The sequence below is a fragment of the Apodemus sylvaticus genome, chromosome 1, assembly GCF_947179515.1.
Source record: "Apodemus sylvaticus chromosome 1, mApoSyl1.1, whole genome shotgun sequence".
NCBI lineage: Eukaryota > Metazoa > Chordata > Mammalia > Rodentia > Muridae > Apodemus > Apodemus sylvaticus.
The window spans coordinates 83270892-83287551 of NC_067472.1; the positions used below are offsets into that span (position 1 = coordinate 83270892).

General features: G+C 45.6%; 1 protein-coding gene across 1 annotated transcript in view; it reads right to left on the reverse strand.

The window, feature by feature from the left end:
- The window catches only part of Prkcb (protein kinase C beta), a 350016-nt gene that overhangs the window by 57701 nt on the left and 275655 nt on the right, over window positions 1-16660 (reverse strand). Inside the window, exon 10 of the mRNA XM_052199809.1 lies at window positions 5649-5822. Within this exon, the coding sequence (XP_052055769.1) occupies window positions 5649-5822 (174 nt within the window). The remainder of the gene's footprint in view (window positions 1-5648; window positions 5823-16660) is intronic.

Genomic DNA, 16660 nt, shown 5'->3' on the forward strand with positions numbered 1-16660 from the left:
GTGGAACAGGCCTTTAATCCCAGCACTCTGGAGACAAAGACAGGTAGATGTCTATGAGTTTAAGGCCAGCCTGGTATACAGAGAGCTAGTTCCAGGACAATCAGAGGTACACAAAGACCCTGTTTCAAAAAAACAAAACCAAGTCAAACCAAAACAAAAGCTTGGTGTCATTTCAAGAATGGCAGGAACTATTTAGGGTATTATTGGATGAATTTTACTTTCATATCTTTTGACCACTTTACAGATTTATATATATATATATATATATCAAGGACCTTACAATTTCAAAATTCTACAGCTATAGTGCACGCACGTGTGCACACGCACACACACACACACACACATGACCTATCAAGTTTGCAGTATGCTATAACAGCTTTGTCATTCCTTTAAAGAAAGCTGATTCATAAAGGAATTCTGGGTCACAAAATACAACATGACAATCCGCTCAGGCTAAGCTGGCCCTCTGGCTGCTCCTCAGACACAGGGAGCGTGTTCCTGCCTGGGGCCCTCACACGGATTCTTCCTGCTCCCTGCCCCTGCTTTGCCCCCAGATAGCCCTGCCTGCTCAGGTCTCTGCTCAAATGTCAGCCTTACCACCAAGGCTTTCCTTGATGATCCCATCAAAAAAAGTCATCTCACAATACCAGGCTACCCGATGATGCCAGTCCCTCTGCTTTTACTGCTGTGGCCATTTTTCTGTCTCCCTGGTAGAGTGGGACTCCCAAGTGAACAGGGCACTTGATCCCAAATGCTGACACTACAGGGGCCTGACACAATGGGTTCAACAAACAAATACAAATTGAGCATGGGAACCTCAACACATCAGCCACAGTGTTCTGGCTTTCAGGGATGCTGCCTGTTCTGGCACTGCTGTGCACCCTCAGCATCCCTCCAAGGCCAAGGCTACACTGCTTGCACGTGAACTGTGCTAGATGCCACCCCGACAAGCTTTCTCCAGAAATGTTTCTGCTCATCTAAGCTACAACAGCAGCCACAATGCTTCTGACACTTAGTCACTCCCGGTAGAAAAATGTTAGCTAACTGTTGCAAAAACCACTTGGGGTGGAGGGCAGGGAGTGATGGTTCACAGTAGCAAGAACACACAACAGGCCGTTAGGAAGTTCTGTCTCTAGTTCTGGGCTTCCTGCTTGTCAATTCTGTTACCTGGGTGACTTGATTTTTCTTGAGGTCAATTTTCCTTGGGCAGGAAAACAGACAATTGTTGTGAAGTGTGGTTACAATCATAAAAGGAAAGGTGTTTGTGAATCATAAGTAGTAATGTGGAATGCAGGCAGGAGGGGACAGCAAAGGCTTCCAGACTTGAAGTTCTGGAGTCTTTGAGAATAAATGCAGGCTCTATGACTAACCAGCTCCGTGACATCACACAACTTACTTAACTTCTCTGAGTGTCATCGTTCTGTTTGTAATGTAAGCTTTCTAAAAGAGGGGCACCGTAACAAGTCACAAACTGGGCCATTTGTCACCAGTCCCTGCTGCTCTGGGGACTCGTCCCTCATAGGCTTGGTTCCCAGTTGGTGGCATCGTTTGGGGACTGCTTGCATGACACAGCCCTGCCAGAGGAAGGACATCACTGGGGGAGGGATCTGAGAATAAACAGCCTCACCAACCTCTGGTTCTCCCTCTCTGCTTCATGCTTGGGGTTGACTCTTTGGCTTCGTGTTCCAGCCCCGACACTCTCCACTTGCTGCCATGCTCTCCCACCATGATAGACTCTTATTCCTCTGGATCCACAAGCTTAAATAAACCTTTCCTTCTAGAAGTTGCCTTGGTCAAGGTGTTCTCCATAGAAGCAGCAAAGTAACTAAGCAGTCCCTAGAGAGGGCCCCTTGTCGGCATCTCAGTGTGATGAGCTCAGGGCAAATACGAATTGCTGAGGGCCTAGCATTGTGTCCATAAGAGGTGTGTTCTGTGTCTCAGATCCCGCGTCCTCCAGCTGTGGGCAACCCCTATTGTAACATCTGTCTGCAGCTGGGATGAGACATTTGTAAAGATCTGCATATGCTAAATGTTCCAACAGAAAGTCAGTTTCATCCTGGAGGTGAGGAGACCACTGGAGTGGAAATGTGAGGTTTTACTGAGCAGGTGGGAGGCAACACGGCTGGGGTAGAGCTCAGGCCAAATGGGGCACTTGTGTATTAGGAACTGTTAGGAGAATTATATCCAGGTCATCCACACCAAATGACCTCCTCGTGTGTTGGTGTGTACGTTAAGTGTATTAGTACTACAGCTACTCTGCCTTGGTTCAAATCCTGGCCCTTCATGGCTGCATCGCTTCAGTTTTCTTGTCTGTGAAATGAGTGTAATAGTTAGACCCATCTAAGAGTTGCCAGGAAGCTTAAATTTGTGACACTCATACCACAACTAGAGTGGACATGATAGTATTTATTTTATGCAAAATTATAATACACAATTATTTTGAAAAGTTAGAAAATGGGATTGGAAAGACAGTTGAGCAGTTAAGAGCACTGTCTGCTCTTTCAGAAGACTCAAGTCTAGTTACTAGCACCCATACGGGGTGACTCACAACTGTCTGTACCCCTAGATCCAGGTCTTTTGATCTCCACAGATGCCCCCCTCCAACTCTTAGTTTACATACACATATACAAAGACACACACACACACACATAGACACACATACACACACACACATCCCAGGCTGCATGCCATGGCACATGCTTTTAATCTCCGTGCTCAGGAGGTAGAAGTAGGAGAATATCTTTAAGTTGAGTCCAGTCTGGTCTGCATAGGCAGTTCCAGGACAGATAAGACTACATAGGAAGACTCTGTCTCAAGAAAAATGAAAAATAAAAAAATCATAACTCTCTCATAATGAAAAAATACATAAGTTGTGATGTTTTATGCAATAAGAAGATGCCCAGAGTACAGGTGAGGTGTCTGTATGTCCATCTGAACATGGGCAAGATGGCTGGCTGTCTACCTAAACACAGGTAAGGTGGCTAGGTGACTGCTCCTCTCTCAAATGGCTCCACTGGGCCTTTTTGCTTAGAGCAAGAGAATTTCTCCAAGCATCCCACCCATCACCCCGCCCCCAAAACAAAACATAGCCCCTAGAGATGGATTAGCCATTTCATGTTATTGTCAACCAGGGGGATAATTGTCTGTTGCATCCCTCTAATTTCTGGAGTGGGGAATTGTCTGGAAGGAGTCACAGATCTTCTTCCCACTCAGGACAAGAGTCCACTAACTCTCGAGGTTCTAGTGTCCCTGGCATGTGATGACTCCTGGAGGAAAACCCAGTGCTTGGTCCTCCTGTCCCGTGAATGCTGCTCCTGGAATCTATCATGCCATAAACCTGAAGTACAGATTGGGGAGGCCACTTGCCATCAAAAGAATAACCTCAAATTCACTCCACAAAACAGTTCATGGCTATTTCAAAGCAGTTCATTACTGATAAAGATGCTACCCTTTAATGAATATTAGTCATAATGGTTCATTCCTCTCCATTTTGACACACACAACTGAAATTGCAAACTGCCATTCCAAGTTCACCACTGGCCTGTTTACCAGGCAGTTGGTCGTTTATGAGCTGCTGCCCTTGAGTAAGTTTGGGAACCAGCCATGGAAAAGAAGAGGGGTCGTCTCAGGGCTATGTCCTAACTCAGTTAACCTGTGGATCCCTTCTGATCTGAATTCCCCAGGTAATGTTAAAGACACTTGACTTCTTTTGTTACTAGCCTTTGCCTGTACCTACATGATATAAATTACCATTTACTTACAGTTTTCTTTATAGCCACTCTAGCTTTCTCTTAAAGGTTTACTTTAAAAGCCAATTTTTCGTCTCCCTTAGAGCACAACTGTGAACCAATTCACTATCCAGAAGCGTAAACAAAGGGAAGAATGGAGCATCAATTCTGTCTTTTTCTGTATAAACCAGATCACCAGGAAACTAGCAAGGAGAATGCTTTGTAAAAACCATTCCAGCTAGCAAATGCAAAACAGATATCCCCATTTTACAGTCTCCAGTGAGCTAATGGGCCCAGTGAGACTCAGTGATGCTGAGAGCATCAGTCTGGGCCAGCATCCCCAAGATCCTTAAGCATTTCCTTAAAGAAGACACCAGAGCCTAGGGTCACCTGCAGGCTGGCTAAAGGATAGAAGCTGAGCCTGATTAAGCCTCTAGACCTAACTGCCAATTTCCAGAAAATGCAAGGGAGAGAGAGGCAGGCAGAGATGCCGTGAGAGGGTGGGGAAGAAAGCCTAGGCTGAAAACACTGCAGACCAAACAGCCCAGGATGTTCGGCAGACCCAAGAACAGAGAAAAGAAGGTCACGGAACAGCTTTGAGGGCTCACCCGATTAGCAGCAAAAGGTAAATCAAGTGAGATGCAGACTACAACAGCAATCAATCCATTTCACATAGAGGGTGGGATGTAAAGTCCGAGTGTAGGTTAAAAGGTAAAGGGTCTAGAAGAATCCTACAGAATCCATTCCTGGAAACCACTGGCCTTTCATAGAACTATGTCTTCAGGAATGATTTTTTTTAACAATTAAAACACATTTATTTATTTATTTATTTATTTATTTATTTATTTATTTATGTGTATGTGAGTACATGTGTGTGGTATGTGCATGCATGTGTGCATATGTGGGTGTGGGTGGTATGTGGTATGTGTGTACATATACCTGTGGTGTGTGTGTGTGTGGTATGTGCATTCATGTGCATGAGTGTGTGTACATGCATGTATGTGTGTGTATGTGTGCGTGTATTGTGTGATGTGTGCATGCATGTGCACATGTGTGTGCACCATGTTTGTGGGTGTGGTATGTGTGTGCATGTACGAATGGTGTGTGTGTGTGTGTGTGTGTGTGTGTGTATTTGCACACGTGTGTGCATGATAATGCACATATGGCTTTAGGGGGACATCTTGTTTCTCCTTCACAGCTTGAGCCCTGGGCATTGAACTCAGGTTGTCAATCTTGAAGGCAATCTCCTTTACCTGCTGAGCCACTTTTTGGGTTCCTGGGGTTGCATGATAATAGGAATGAACTCTTAATTTGCAGTTGTGCTTAGGCTCTTCTCCTGGGCAGGGAGGTCAACATCTGACAGGAACAGGGGAGGGTCAGAACCCACTGAAGTGACATCTTAACTCTTGCTGGGGCAGCAGCAGAAAGTGCATGAAAGTTCCCTACTCATCCTGGTGGCCACGGTCTGAAATCACTAGCCCTTCCCTACAACCCTTTGCCTAGCCTCAGATGCTCTCTCAGTGCTATGCTCTCAGGAAATCTTCCTCTAGGAAGGCCCCTAGAAAAGGCCTCAGGCAGCCTGCAGAGACTTATTTATGCTCCTCCAAAAGGTTAGGAGGGCTGACTGTCACTATCTAGACTATAAGATTTGCTGAGACCCTGTCCCTAAGTCACCCCTTAATGCTTAAAAAGACTTGGATTGCCTGGGTATAAAACGATTTGCCTGAGTTGGAACAGAATCTGCTGGAGGGGACTGTGTTCAGTAGCAACACTGGGAACTGTCCGCTGACTTCTCTGGGCCCAGCATCCTTTAGTTTCCACAAGGCAAACAGCCCAGTTGTCTCCTTGGGATGGCTACTGTTATCAACCCAAACCTGTGGAAACCCTGGAAGTGGCCACCCAGAACGCTGGCCCCGTTACCATGGTCTGGAAGCAGGAATGGAGCTGAGTCAGGAATGGGGGCTTCCCAGGCAGGGCCAGCACCCGCTTCTCCACCATCGTGCACTCCACGTCGTCATCTTGGATCACCACATCCTTCTTCAGGATCTTCACGGCATAGAGCTCATCTGTACCCTTGCGCTCGGAGAGCATGACCTGGGGAGGACAGCAAGCACATCAGCTCAGTGAGAAGAGGCCTAGAGGACAACCCCGGGTACCCAGAGTCCATGCAAACCACTCCCAGCTTTGGGCAGACATGTTGTGTTAACCCAGAGGAGACCAGTGCAATAACCCTTTGCACCACACCATGCTTTGAATGGTTGAGTCTTATCACTAGAGGGTGGTCCTAGGAAAGATGAAACTGTGCTGGACTCTCTGGCACACCCATCGACGGACAACGGCAGCCAGCATGGCTAGAATGCTGAGCACCCCCATGGAACCAAATGTCACTGTCTTAACTTGAAATCTTCCAAAGGATCAGACATGTGGTACATAATCAGTAAAGACTAACAGCACAGGAATGAATAAATGCTTGGTAACACTTGGTAACACTCTCTCCTTTATTGCTTCAGTGTGTCCTGCTCAGTAAGAGCCTGGTGGGAATGCAGCAAGAATCAGGCAGTCATGCTCGCTGACCCTGAACTCAGGGAGGAAAAGAGAGCAGACAACAATAGACTAACTATAGGCCTGGTCAATGCCTGGCGTTTGCAGCCTCACCTGCTGTCTTGGGGCTTCTTCCTACATAAGCCAGCTCAGCAAACCAGGTGGCGTATGGCCACAGTGTTATTTTCATTATGGGAGTATTATTTTTGCTCTTGACCCTGTCAGAAGAACCATGCCTTGCATGTGCTATTTACAAGGAGGCTCATGGGAAGCACAGGCCTGGATCACATTCCAAGGAGACCTAGCCTTGTCTGGGAAGGCTTCCCTGAGGACAAAGAAATCTGACTGGTGTATTTGCTAAAGATACTATGTTATCTGTTATGCAAGCAACACCTCATTAGCACCGCGGTTTTTTAGTACTTATCGATGTATCGAGCAGTTATTGGTTTTTCCTTTGTTATCTCTTATTTACTTTGCCTAAGATTCTAGGAAGTAGACACTGCTGTGAATCTTATAAGAAACTGGGGTATAGAAGGGTATATAGCCTGTCTAAGTACAATTATTATTATTATTATTATTATTATTATTATTATTATTGTTATTTTATTACTGTGCGCAGGCACTGGAGTGCCATGGCCCACGTGTGGAGGTCAGGTGACTCTCAGGAGTGTGTTTTCCTTCTTCGTGGGATGCAGACATCAAGCTCACTCTGTCAGGTTTGCCCAGCAAATGCTTTACCCATGGAGCCCTCTCACCAGCCCAGAGTTCCTATCTTTAGAGATTAAGAGATTAAGACTAAAGCGCTCAGCCCTGACACAAACTAACAAGACAATGCAGCAGCGACTTGGGGCCACATGGAGTAGGGAGGGACACCCAGGAGCTTACAGGTGGGTCAGCATTCCCGCCCAGCTCCTGTCCTACCAGAAATGGTCCAACCGGACTCGATCATGGAAGCTCCTGGGGTCCCGCACCCACACACTCAAGCTTTCAGGCAGACCTCGGCAACTTTCTTGAGCTCTTATGTCTGCTGTCTTCTCTCATGTTGCAACCACTGGGGGCCACGGGCACTGCAGACTCAGGGTCATGTAGGATGCTTTAGGAAGAAAGCTTCCAACACGGGGTCACTGCAGTGAGCCTTTACTCTGCCTCCGTCTCCCACAGAGCTGCCCATCTCAGTGTCTCTTACCTGTGCCACACTGACTCGGCCCTCAGAATAGCTACTGGCTTAGGTGGCAATCCAGCTACAGAGTCAGGATGTGTCTTTGGTGCATCCTCTACCCAATCCATCTGCTCTCTATATGGGACTCGAGTGCCTAGCCTTTGCCAAGGCAGGGGCAATGACCAAAGGGGACCAATGTCCTGAGACAGAGATTGGATGCAAGGGAATGGGAAGACCAGAGAAGAGAGGAGAGCCCGCACCTGAGAGGCTAAAATGTCCTGTCACACCCAGACCTTCATTCACAGTCCAGGACCCTCCTGTCTGTCCTTAGTGGAGAAACTGGAAGTGACAGCATTCAGAACTAGGGGAGAGTGACACAACTGAGCCACCTCGCCTGCACACATGCACCTTTTCCACATTTTTTTTCTTAATACCTAAACTGACACTTGATAACTGTTTTAAAGAATCTAGTCACTGCCTGGCACATCCCAGACACTTAGTTCATGCTTACACGGGAGATAGCAAAAGTAAAAATGCAAATCGTCAGCCACAGAACTAACAATGGCCATGGCCACATTCCCCTGTGTTCCCGAAGTGGAAACAAATCTCTTATTAATTGCATTGAGCAGGTCCTGGAGCTTCCAGAAACTTTAATACCAGCACGGAGGGCGTGGGATGTTTGCCCAGCTGTCCCTACGTCTCCAGGGTGAGGATTCCACACAGATTGGAAGGATGTGTGGAAGTAACGTTCTTATCAAATTCCAAGCCACATCTGTTACCCAAGAGTCTTCAGGGAGAGATGTGATAAATAGCAGAACTTCAGCGACAGCAAATAAAATAGAGAAAAGCAACCCCAGGGCTCCCTGGTGAGAAGGAAGCTTGTGGTGATGAACTTTGCTGCCAGAACCCAATAGCGAGGTGTGCCCAGCATCTTGGCCTCTGGCCACAGTGTGGGTAGTGCTTGGCAATGGTGAGTGTGTGGTTTTGAGAGTTAGAATGTCTGGTATATATCTGAGGTAGGCCATAATGTAGCTGTGCAACATTAGAAAGTTCACTTGTCTTTTCTCAGCCTCAGTTTCCTAATCTGTCAAATGGGTGTACCAAAAAAAAAAAGGCTTCAGCTGGTATCTGGAGAACCCAATGAGACAGGATGTATAAAATGCAACTTAACTAGCACTGATAACTACTTACTATCCAGAACTGGGCTGTCTTCCTAGTCAGGCACAGACAAGAACAACAACAACAACAAAAATGGTAGCTTCAAACAACAGAAACATGTCTTTTCAGAGCTCTAGAGGCCAGACATCCAAAATCAAGATGCTGGCAGGGTCAGCTGCTGTCGAATACCAAGAAAGAATCCATCTTGTGTCTCCCCCAGCTTCTGGCAGCTGCCAGCTTAGTACTCTTGGCTTATAGATCCACAGATCTCTCCAATGTCTACTCGTGTCTTCACACTGTGTCCCTCCCTGTTGTCCTGTGTCTGTGTCCCAATCTTTTTCCAAGGACACATTACAATAGGGCCCAGTCTAATCCAGAGTGACCTCATCTTAACTCAATGCCATCTGCAGAAATCTTATGTCTGAGGAAGGTCACCTCCACACAGACCAGGGTTAGAATGTCAAGTTGCCTTGTTTTGTTTTGTTTTGTTTTTTAGGATGGAGAGAGGGAGGTCAGTGGATGGAATTAAGTCTGCCATCTTTCCTGAGAAAAGCCTGGGGCATGGCCAGCCCTTGAACCAGGCTCCCGGGGTTGGTTTTCACCAGCTCTGCTCCGGGTCTTCTTACCACACCCCTCCCCATCATTCCCACGCCCCGGATCCCCATAAAACCCACACGGCTCAATGATGCCTGAAAAGCTCAAGTCAGCTCGGATCACGCACTGAGCTTTCCTGAGACCTCCCTCTGTCTTCCCACACATGCCCCATCTCTCAGGTGGGTCCCTGCCTGCTGGACTGTTTCCCCAGGCTTTCTCTCTGGCTTCCTAGTGGCAGCTCACGTTTCCCTGTGACCCCATCAGGTCCTATCTTTCCCAAGCATCCATGCTCATGTCAAAGACACTGCTTCACTTCTCTTCGCAGCACTTTTTCTTTGTGTGTATATGTGTGTGTGCACATGTATGGTGTAATCACATGAGTACATGTGTTCACCCAGGACTGTACTCCTGGAGGCCAGAAGCTGTTTCAGATATCTTCCCCATTTTACTTTTTGAGGCAGGATCTTTCCCCAAATACAGAGATGACAATTTGGTTAGATTTACAGTCCACTGTGTTCTAGACATCCACCCCTAGGGATCTGCCTGCGTCCGCCCATCTTCGCCCCCTCAATGCTGAGACTGCAGATGCATGCCACTATGCCTGGTTTTTAAGGGATTTGAACCCAACTCCTCACGCTTGTGAAGCAGGCACCATTTTCCCCACTGAGCTGTCTCCCCATCCCCCGCACAGCACGTTCCACAGCAGGCACTGCACTGATCTGCTGCCTTATTTTCTCTTTGTGAGATCAGTTTGCTGTAGCTCATATTCCCAACACCCAGCACGCAGTCAACAGTGAACCAATATTTGTTCACTAATTGAGGTAACAGATCTGAGAGAGAAAAAGCAGCTACAACTCCCTAGATCTAGGTCGCCTGCTCAGGGCTTCAAGTGCTTAGAACTTGGAATTACTTAAAGTGTGGAGATGACTTCACTCAACCCATATTTCCCAAAGAACTTGAGAGACTATTCAAGATTATATAACATAAACAAGTGAATTGTATGGCCCATAAACATACTTCAACACAGATGGTTATAAATGATTATACACTACGTAGCCAACACCTATGTCTGTGTGTTTCTATATAAGTGTGTGTATATAGTATATATTTTCAACATATCATTTCACCTCCTCTTCTTTTCCCCTCTCCCCTCTTCATCTTCTTTTCATCTTTCTTCTCTTTCCTCCTCCCCCTCTCCTAATCTCTCTTTCCTAGAAGCTAAAACAACCAGCAATACACAAAACGTAATAACATTGCTATTGTCTACAGGAAAACTGATTTTGTTTTCAAGCAGGGAAGCATGCCCTTCTTGGAGCTTTGGTCTGAAGACAACTCCTTCCTTGCACAGAGCTTAGTACATGTAGAGGTATTGTGAATGGTGAGCTTACCATCACCCCCATAGGGGGTCAGAGGTCCAGGGACAGCACATGTAGCGACATCAGTGGCTGTGAGCTAGCAGTGCTGACTGTTTTGTGTCAACTTGACACAAGCTACAATTATCTGAGGGAAGTGGGACCTCAATTTAAAAAAAAAAAAATCCCTCATGAAATCAGCCCACAAGCAAGCCTATAGAGCATTGCCTTTATTGAGGGTTGATATGGGCGGACTACGCCCACTGTGGGTGGAGCTACCCTTAGACTAGTGGTCTTGAGTGGTGTGAGAGAGCAGGCTGAGCAAGCTGTGGAGAGCAAGCCAGTCAGCAGCATTCCTCCCTGGGCTCTGCATCAGTTTCTGCCTCCAGGTTTCTGCTTTGAGTTTCTCTCCTGACTTCCCTCAGTGATAGAGTGTGACCTAAGAACTGTAAGCCAAAATAAACCCTTTCCTCCCTAAGTTGCTTTTAGTCCTGGTGTTTTATCACAGCAACAGAACCTCTAAGACACTACCAAGCAGAGAGGGAGAAAGGTTTCAACCTGATTGCTGTTGCTGGCTACATAAGCATCTAAAATGAACAAAAAGATGCCGGGAGTCAGGGTTCCCAAATTCTATTGAGCACAAAGGGTGTCAGCAGAGGATTGAGCAGCAGTCAGACGAGAAGGGAGATGAGTAAAGAACTAAGACAGAGCTCCTGTGCCTGTGGTGTAGACAACACAGGGAAGCTATGAGGCCTGGGCCCCACATCCCCTATTATAAATTCACTAAGTGACAGACCTGTGGCAAGGTTGGGAGCAAGAACTGGACATCATCTTAGGACTGTTATCTGGACTGTTCTCTTGTGTCCACAGAACACTCTGGAGAGGAGCACCTAGCCGCTGAGAGGATAGTGTGAAAATTGGGACTGCCTTCTCCTTTGATTGTGCCTGGTGCAGAACCAAGGGACCCAGTCTTGGGAGCTTGTGAAAGCATTTTTAATGTTTTCAAAACTACAAGGGGAGACACTTTGAGGTGTGGGGTTGAGGCAAACATTCTAACATGCAGCGTTAGTGTATTTGTTTTTATACCAAAGCAATCATAAGATACATAATTTAACTCTTTTCTGTGGAAAGAGGAAGAATATGCTTATGCCACTGTGAACCTCTGGTAGCCATTTTGGAAATGCTATTTCAAAATGAGGAGTGCTGCAGCTGCAGTCCTGGTACTCAGGGTTTGCACCACCTGCTTGCAAAAGCCACTGAGTCTCCACCATGCACATCAGAATTCTCTGCAGGGCTTTCTGGAGCTGACGGTTGGCCACATTCCAGACCAATTAAATCATAATCTTCTAAATATTTGGGTGCTTCCTGTGAGAGGCCTGTGGCAGAGGAGATGACAGGGAGGTGAGCTGGCTAAGACCATCGGGATCTTAAGTGTGGGCCAAACACTGTCCAGTTGCTCTCCCAAGGACACTCAGTCAATCAGGGACAGAATTTTGAGAAAAATCTAGATGCATCCTGGTTCCAGGATGAAGGCTAACTTCAGTATCCTTTCTTTTGCAACATGGCAGACATCTTAATGATGTCTGTAACAAAAGAATCAAATTGCCAGTGGAATTTGAGGATCTAGAAGTTTCTATCTAACAAGAACTGAACAATCACACAGGTACAAGTTTAAAGCCCTGAGTTGCACATTCAAATTCTATCTTTGATAAGTGTTTTTCTCTGTATTGTTGGGACAGTTAGTTCAATTTCTTTGTCTCTGTTTCCTCATCTAATAAAGAGGCATAATGATATATTTTTCCTGGCAAAGTCATAACACAAGTAAAGACCTGTACTGTACACCAAGCAAGCCATGGTTTTGAAAGCAAAATAACACTTACAGAGAACAAAGGACGATTTAAATTCCTTTCCTGGATATAAAGGATTCTTTTCCATAGTCTCCACATATGTGAGAAAGGCAGAACATGAATTGAAAAGGTAGAATCTATTGTTGTAAACTATGCTCTGGGAGATCTTGTGCAAGGCTTTGAATGAAAGGCATGGCCACTAAGAGAAACCCGTGTCCCCTCTAGGGAATCTTAAAAGGGTCTTCTAGAGAGACGTGCATGCTTATACAGTAGCTGACAGAGCTTTCTTGTGGAATCACCAGATCATCTACTAATATCTAATTCCAGTGGAGAGCAAGGAACTATATCCCTCAATGTCTAGGCCTCTCAAATGCATGCTGTCAGCTGTGTAGATTTATCAAAATCCCCCTGCAGACTAGATCTTCAGACTAACGACAAGGAGAGGGACTTAAACAACCTCATCCTCTGTGGATGTGGTCAGCTTTGTCAATGTGGCCTAAAATAGAATCACCTGGGAAAAGTGACAGTATCTATGGGATATTGTCTTATTCAAGTTAAATGATATGGTAAGACACAGTCCAGTGTGGGCGGCCCCATTCCCTAGGCAGGAGTGCCTGGACTGCCTAAGCGTAGGGAAATCCAGCTGGGCTCAAGCAAGCGAGCAACCAAGCAAGCCAACATGTATACATGCATTGTTCCCCTCTCTTTCAGACCGCAGATTGTATATGAACAACTTCCTCAAGCGCTCACTGCAGACTTCCTTGCAATGATGGCCGGTAACTTGAAATTGTAAGCTAAAATAAACCTATTCTTCCCTAACTTGCTTTATTGTCAATCTATTTTATCACAGCAACAGGAATGAAACTAGAACATACTTTATAACCAAAGACTTGGGATAGAAGGAAAAAATTATGCCATCTGGGATTCTCTTTCAACAAGTTATCTGTGGGGATAAGACACTGACAGAACCCAAGGACTATAGAGCCACGGTGAAGATTCAGTGATGTATAGTTTGTGAAGAGAGTATGAACTCAGAGTGATGCTGACTTTATCATATGAATTCTTAATTTATGAGACCCGCCCATTCTCAGCTTCACTCAGCGTGAAGACATCTGAGATGTTCCACACTGCCTTGAGGTCCTCGAATTCTGATCCATCGACACATACTCCTTTGGCTTGAGTTACGGATTGAATTTTCTAAGTGTATGTGCACACTTATGCATGTGTTCAAATTCTATATGATATGTGCCTGCACCAGTTGACTAGGAAGTCATGTGGCTCAAGGATCTCAGTGTGCTTGCCTCAATCAGCAGCGAGGAAGGTAGCAGTCTAGAAATGATTCAGGGCCTTTAAGAGCTTGTTGGGAGAAGGCAACCAAACCGGCTTGGCTTACTAAAGTATATCTCAAAGAAAAACTGGAAGTGGAACAAGGAGGAAATGCTGTGCACTGGAGGTGGATGCAGACCTGGGTGGGGCTGAATCATTTCTCCTATGCAGCTTTCAAGTCTGCTCATCAAAGCCATGATAGTCGCTGTGCATGGGGAGGCGGGGACATAAATTGGCTATTCTGTGATTCTTATGCAAGGCTTCTGCAGAGGAAAAAACGTCTCTTAGCTGAGCATGGCGGTGACCACCTGTAATCCCAGCACTGGTAAGGCTGAAGCAGGACAAATACCATACATCAAGGTCAGCCTGGGCCATAAAATGAGACCCTGTCCTGAAGCAAATAAAATGTCTTTATAAAATAAAAATAAATACAAATCTCTTTAATAAAGCATGGATCTGTGACAGAAATGAGCTGATTTTCACGCCAGAGGTCAGGGTAGCAGGTGCATCCAGAATTCAACATTTTTATTTCTTTCTTACTTTCATTGAGTGTGCAATATTTGTGTGTGTGCAGAGACAGAGGAGCACGTGTGTGGAGGCCAGAGGACTATCTGGGCAGTTGGTTCTCAGGAACTGTCCATTTTTGTTAGATGGTTTTAAAAGAACGCATGCCATCTTTATTTGGCAGGCCTGTTTATATAAACGTCCATGTGGGGAAGCACGCAGGGCTGCGGCACACTGTGTGAGCTCATCTGGAGGTTACACAGTGACTGTCAGCACCACCATAGTGTCATTGCTGTGCAAAGTTCAGCTGCATGTTTTCTGTTTTCTACGAGGCTACTTTTTTTTTTTTTTTTTTTTTTGGTTTTCAAGACAGGGTTTCTCTGTGTAGCCCTGGCTGTCCTGGAACTCACTCTGTAGACCAGGCTGGCCTTGAACTCAGAAATCCGCCTGCCTCTGCCTCCCTCCCAAGTGCTGGGATTATAGGCGTGCACCACCATGTCCAGCCTACTTTTTTTTTTAACTTTATTTTATTTTGCTTTATTTTTAAGACACAGTCTCTCTCTCTCTCTCTCTCTCTCTCTCTCTCTCTCTCTCTCTCTCTCTCTCTCACACACACACACACACACACACACACACACACACATATCCTGGCCAGCCTCAAACTTATGATCCTTCTGCCAGACAAAGTCTCACAATGTAGCCCTTGCTGGACTGAAACTCAATGTGTAGATCTGAACGGCCTTAAAATAAATCATAGAGATCTGTTTGACTCTGCCTCCTGAATGCTGGAATTAAAGGGCATACTGGCGCCTTTTTGTTTTTGAGACAGGGGAGTCACCTGTCTCTACCTCCCATCTCTTAGATTACAAGTGATCCCCATGCCCAGATCTTTGCTTGATTGCTGGGCATGGAACTCAGGGATTTGAGTTTACAAGGCAAGCACTTTTAGCAACTGCTATCTCTTCAGCCTCTAAACCTTTTTGGATGATGCTGTGGTGTCAGGCTTTAGGTTTAATCTAGTTGAATTTTTACCCTCTAGACAGACAAAGCTAGGAAATATGAAGGGAAGTTTAAAACTGAGGTCCTTGCTGCCTGGTTATATCTGGCTTCTGCAAACTCAGTAAACAAAGGCCACTATAGAACAGGAGAGACGGACGGCTTCCACTGACAGTAAAAAAGAAAAAAAAAATGGTAGAGAGTGAACAAGGAGACTTAAACCCGAGACTGTTGCTTGTGTTCCTAATGAGGATGCTTGATTGGGTCTAATACGAAAGGCTTAACTGAGTTTCAGTAGGAATATGTAGAAGGGTTGTCTCTACCCTCAAGGCTACATCACCTCTCATTACTGGCATTATTAAAAATGCACGGATCGATAATAGTTACTGAAGGCTTCTTTTGAGCTAAAAATAAACGTTAGTTAACTTGGAAGACCTTACACTAAGAGAATCAAGTCAGATGCAGAAGGAACAAACTGTAGGCTCTTATACGGGGAGTTTAAATATCCTCAAACTACAAAGGAGCTGAGAGATGTTCACTGGCAAGAACTGAGGTATGGGCAGGGTGGGAATGGGGAGATGCTTACAGCTTCAATTCTAAGGTTAGAGAGATTTAATATATGCCACATAGGAAGTACTGGACTGTGCTCTTGAAATTTGCTAAAAGAAGCCTTAAGTGTTCTTGTAAGAAAGAAAGAAAAAGAAGAAAAAAGAAAGGACTGAGAGCAGAGATGCCTAATAAATAAATAAACTTTGTAACATGTCTAGCTTAGTCATTTCTTTGAGTTGTATGTTAAGCTTGACAAAAGCTAGATGGTTAAAATAGAAGCAGGTTTAATTTGACTGTTTTGTAGATGGTTCTCGGAAAAACAAGCCAGTAATTGATGCCTTTTACCAAAAGACGATGAGACGAAACCCTTAAGGGCCTGTCATTCATTTAAACAATTAGGTGGCACAAAGAAAGCCTGTTTCTATCTTTATAATCTGATCTGCCCTGTGAGCATGACTGGCTATGCTGATGACATGACAGACCACTGCTGCTGGAGCCTGCAGCTTCTCTGGGGCAGGAGTGGCCCACATTGAGTGCCATGGAGGCTATGAGGACTCACTGTGTTTCACTGGATCCCCTCTGCTGTGTGACTGCAAGTCTCTCGCTGCCTGAGCCTCTATTTCCACATCTCTAAACTGGAGATAATGATAACCCTACCTCATTAGACGATGCTGCAAATTAAATGAGCAACACTGGAAACTCACATGCTCTCCCGGTGCTCAGAAGCAGAGGACAGATTTCTGCAACAGTGCTCTGTTGTTTGGTCAGTACACAATGCACACACAGGACAACACTGGGGAGATGGATGGGGTGGCGCAAGCCATGCCTCCTCTAACCCTATGTGCCATCCTCATTTACATATCCCAAATATCTACTCTGGGCATTAGATGGTTGCAGTCCTCTGGT